The sequence below is a fragment of the Vigna unguiculata genome, chromosome 7 (assembly GCF_004118075.2).
Source record: "Vigna unguiculata cultivar IT97K-499-35 chromosome 7, ASM411807v1, whole genome shotgun sequence".
In the NCBI taxonomy this organism is placed as follows: domain Eukaryota; kingdom Viridiplantae; phylum Streptophyta; class Magnoliopsida; order Fabales; family Fabaceae; genus Vigna; species Vigna unguiculata.
Window position 1 is genome coordinate 1,102,794 of NC_040285.1, and position 5,431 is coordinate 1,108,224.

Here is a 5,431-nt window from a genome sequence, read left to right on the forward strand (position 1 = left end):
ACATGTCTATTTCCAAATAAAAGCAATTGGGTTATGACACATATACATCAAATTCTTAAAAACACTTTTTTATTTATATCTTTTTTAAACGGACACTTTTAAGTTTCTTTTGTTTCTGATTTTTTTTTTATCGCGGGTTTCAGATATAAAAAATAGAAAAGGGTGAAAAGATGAATATTTTCTTATATGGAAACGAGAATAATGGCACTCTAACAAAAGCGAAACAATCAGAATAAGTTGGTTGAGATCCAAACGCGCCACAGAATACAACGTTACAAATATCTGAACTTACAAATATAGTACTTCAATAAACATGTCTAAAACACGTGTTCGGATAAATGGAGGAAAATAAGAAAATTAATAATTAATTTTATTCTCGTGGTTTAAAATCAAGTCATGCACTAAATTTTTAAGAAATTCTCTTTTTTGTAAAAGAAAAAAAAAAGTGCATAAATTGATTTTACCAGAGAACTTCATATTTTCTTCCGGTCACAGATTTATCCAAACAAAGCGCTACTTAGTGACTAAGGAACTAAACTACCTTACTATCGTTACAATGTTATTATTACACGATTGGCGAGGCGCGTGGGAGCGGCTAAAAGTCACGAGTCTTACGGTTGCGGTGGAATGCGGTGGCGCCGGAGCTGACGGAGAAAACGCCGTTCCAGATCTCGGTGAAGGCTCTGACGATGACGCCGTGGTGGTCCGGTGAATTGAGCTGGAGGAAGCAGTTGAGAAGTTCTCTGAGATCGTCTTTGGAGTAAATCTCGTTTTGGAGTATCATCTGGAGCATGGAGTGCCGGAAGTCGAGGTAAGGGTCGTCGGAGTCTTTTTCCACCGCCACGCCCTCGCTCCCCACGCGGCCGAACCCCCGCACGCTCTTGGCGTAGTCGCAGAACTGCGCGGAAGAGTCGACATGGCACGGAGAGAAGGTGGTGGTGGTGGTGGTACTGGTGGTGGCGGTGGTAGTAGTGTCGTCTCTGTCTTGCGACCAGTGATGGGTTTGGGCTCGGAAGGTGGGCCTCTTGGGGCGACGTTTGGGGTGGAATATGTGACGGAGAAGCTTGGGCCTCCTGCAGGTGCCGCAGCCCAAACTGACGGAGACGGTGTTGAAGGTTAGTTTTCTTGCTGAACTTGACATTGGTGATTGATAATGGTTTGGTAAAGTAATGGAATGCAATGTGTTGTGTGCAGTGAGAGTGAGTGAGAGAGTGAGAGAGTTGTGGAAATGGGAAGAGGGTTTTATGGGAGTGAGTGAGAGACTCACCTGGACCACACATTTATTATTATTATTTTCTATTTATTATATTAAAAAAATATATCTAATTAAATAAATTAATTATTAAAATATATTGAAATTACAAAAAATATTAGTGCTTAAAATCATTTTATCCCTGACTTATATTATATTATAAGAGGATATTTAAATTTTATTCCTATTTTATCTCTCATTACATATTTAAATTAATAAAAAATTACAATAATATATTAAACGAATTTAACACTAGTAGTAATTATACTTACATGATAAATGATTCACATATTTTAAGACCACGTTGTATTTCTTTCTTAATAATTATTATAATGCTTTAAAATTTTTATAACAGTAACTAATATTTGTGGAGTAAATTTTTAAGTGATATTAAAAAAATAAACTTAATTATGTATATATACATATATATATATATATATATATATATATATATATATATAATAGTAGTTACAAACCATAATTATTAATAATTATGTTTAGAAAGGTAAAAATTATATGAAACACGAAATACTTGATGCAAAACACAATTTTCTTTATTTATTCTAGCGGAAATATAGGTGTGTTTTTTTTTTCTTATGGCCTCTTTTAATCTTTTATAAATATGTGTGAGTATTATTATTTATTTCGTGTGATATTTTTTTTAAAATAAAATAATTAAATATATTATCTATTGTATATTTTATTAAAAGTAACTAGTAATAAAAAAATTAATTGTATAAAATTAAACATTATAAACACTTAAATTGTAATTTCACGTAAAATGTGAGCAAATACCTTTTTTATTAGTTTATGTGTGAGTTAAATTTTCTTACTGTGTCTTGGATATCTTATTTTCTTTCACTATATTTTAATAATTTTGTTTATTTTTATTTTTAAAGTAATGTCCTTCTATAGTATATATATATATATATATATATATATATATATATATATATATATATATATATATATATATATATATATATATATATATATATATATATATATATATATATATATAAAGATATATTTAAAGATAAAATAAATAAAAAATCATTCATGTACAAAAAAGAAAATATAGAAAAATCTTTACTATTACATATTATGTTGAAAAATTAAAATAATACAAAATAATATTAAATAACCTACTAATTTTCAAGAAATAAAAGAGTTACGTGTTTGTTTTCTAGTATAGAAAAAACTGTTCAAGTACTATTTTTACATTTTATTTAGTGAAATAAGTAGTTGGTAAAGTTTAGGATATTGGGTTATAGATAGATTTGGGCTTTCCGTCCATTTCAAACGACCATTCTTGTTATATAACTTTTTTTCTTTTTGTAATGCTATAAATTTTTGCATTTCAAAATAAAAAATTTAAGATGTAAATATATTTTGGATTATTTTGAACTGATTAATGTATAATATTTGATGAAAAATGTTATATTATGGGTTTTACCCAATAATTTCTACACGAAATAGAAAAAAGTAAACTACTTTTTCGCCTGGACTTTACCCGATTTCACTGAAAGCAAAACGGGGACTTCTCCTTGCACCCCCAAACCTTCTCCTGTACTCTCAATAATTACCCTTTTAATCCTCTGTTTTTTTGACCTCCAAACCAACTCCACCACCTCCTTCTCTTCCCGCTTCTCCTTCTTCATCCTCTCCTCTCCCTCCTGCCCCTCCGACGAAGGCTTCGCCTTCCTCATCGCCTCCTCCACCTACTTCCTCGCCCTCTCCATAGGCCTCCCCCAACTCTCTCCCAGCTCAACCTCCTTCGTCGTCGAGTTCGACATTACCTTCGACCCATCCCTCAACGACATCAATGACAACCATGTTTTTAATTTTAATTTTTTTAAAAACGGATTTCAGAATCCGTTTCATACTTTTCTGAAATGGATTGCGATATCCGTTTCACAAATTTTTTTTTTTTTGTGAAACGGATTTCGGAATCCGTTTCGAAAAGTATGAAACTGATTCCGAAATCCGTTTCACAAATTTTAATTTTTTTTCTAGAAATGGATTTTGGAATTCGTTTCATACTTTTCTGAAATGGAATTTGAAATCCGTTTCATACTTTTCTGAAACGGATTCCGAAATCTGCTTCAGAAATTTTAATTTTTTTTTTGTGAAACGGATTTCGAAATTCGTTTCATACATTTCTGAGACGGATTCCGAAATCTGTTTCACAAATTTTAATTTTTTTTCTTGAAACATGAAAAAATATAAAAATTTATGAAACAGATTTCAGAATCTGTTTCACACTTTTGATTAGGGTCCAAAAGGTAATTATTAGGGATACAGAAGAAGGTTTGGGGGTGCAAGGAGAAGCCCCCAAGCAAACCTGCTTTGTTTTCAAAATCTCATATTAGGTTTAATGAAATTTTCAAGGCCCAATTTATCAAACTAAAAAATAAATAAATATCACACTGTAAGTAAATATTTAATTAGTTTACCAAAAAATTATATAATTCAGTTTTTCAGAGTATTGTTCAATTTATCATAAAAAAATTAAAAGTTGCATACAGTATATTTTAATAATTTTAGATGTTTATATGTATTATTTTTAGTATTAATGTTATTATTATTATTATTATTTTGTTAAAGTATATATACTTTTGTGTTGACTATGTTAGTAACGTGAAAGTTCTTATTTCCATGTACAGAAGTAATAGATTTTATTTTATCTTTGATTTGGAATTTCAAAGTTTTCAATATATTTGGATATATCAAATTTAAATTTCTTATTTAAATTATTTTAATTTTCAAATGTGTTATTTGAATAAAACATTTCAAATTTATTAATTACCGTTAAAAGTAATAATTAGTTAAATATTAAAAAAAATTTAAAATATTGGTATTGATGTTTTTTGTGGATTTGTTTTTTAATATTCACCAAGATTTTCAACTTAAATTGATAAAGACTTTTCTTGATTAATATTGATGGAAAATGTTTCCACTTAATGTCAATCATAATTATTTAAGTTAACTTCTATTTACTGTTATTTTTATGATATTATTACTTAAACTTTTTTTTATGACTTTTTCGTCGATGTAGGTTGAAATTTTGTCTGATTTCTAATCAATTATTATTGAGAGAAAGTTCCTAGGTCAATATTAAAGCAAAAATTCCAATTACTGAAATCTCTGATATAAAGTTTACGTTTTAAAATTATGTTAAAAGATCTCGTGTATTTATATTCAATTGTTAAAATGAGTTGAATATATCGCCTAAAAAAGTCTATAAAATGGAATAAGTCAGAAAAAAAGAAGATAATATGATTGAAATTTTAGAAATTAATATTTTACTTCATTTTCAGTTTTTAAAATAGGCTAAAGTGGCTCATTCACTGAACTCTACATCATACAAAATGTAAAAGTTACATCCTTTTAAATATGCGTGGAACTAAATTTACAAAATTTTACGTAATTATTTTATAGGATAAATGGTTTGTGTCTAGCACATGTCACAACAAGTCAATAATTTAATACGTTCTGAGGTCAAGACAAGGACCACTTATTTTGTGGTATCATTTCGCAGTGAAAATATATCCTGGATTTTGAGACAGGTATATAAATAATTGAATAGCAATAAATCGGTGTAGTATATTTGAAAAGTCGCACACTCATCTTTAAATAAAATAATAATAAATAATAAATATAAATTCATATGTAGTAAAAATATTGTGATTATAATAATGATTAGTTAGCTGAAACCATAAGATTATTCCATTTTTACTTGAACAATGCTTAGGTGATTAATTTTGTAAGTTAGAATTATAATCATGTCTAAATTTAGTGATAAAAAATAATTAATTATTATAATAATCAATTTAAATATTAATTTATAAAAATAAAAATCATTGATAATTAAAATAATTTAAAAAATTATAATTAGTCTTTAAATTGATAACTAAAATTATTTTCATTATTATAAAATATTCTTTAAATTGATTACTAAACTTTTTTCTAAAAAAAAAATTATAGTCTCTAAATTAGTTTCTAATTAGAAAATTGAATTCTAAACATATTTTTTACTTAATATTTTATTTATTAACTCTATGTTTAGTTAATGTTTTATTTATTTTTTGATAAAAAATATATGCTTTTAAGATAAAGTAATATATTTTTTACTATTTTGACATAGGGTCTTACCAGAATTGAGTGTTTCAATTTAAA

General features: G+C 27.5%; 1 protein-coding gene across 1 annotated transcript; it reads right to left on the reverse strand.

The window, feature by feature from the left end:
- Positions 1 to 210: 210 nt before the first annotated feature.
- LOC114192423 (transcription repressor OFP6-like) lies at positions 211 to 1,221 on the reverse strand. The gene has a single exon (XM_028082140.1). It carries the CDS (start codon positions 1,139 to 1,141, stop codon positions 596 to 598), a length of 546 nt encoding a protein of 181 aa, XP_027937941.1. The 5' UTR covers positions 1,142 to 1,221; the 3' UTR covers positions 211 to 595.
- Between the last annotated feature and the right edge of the window lie 4,210 nt (positions 1,222 to 5,431).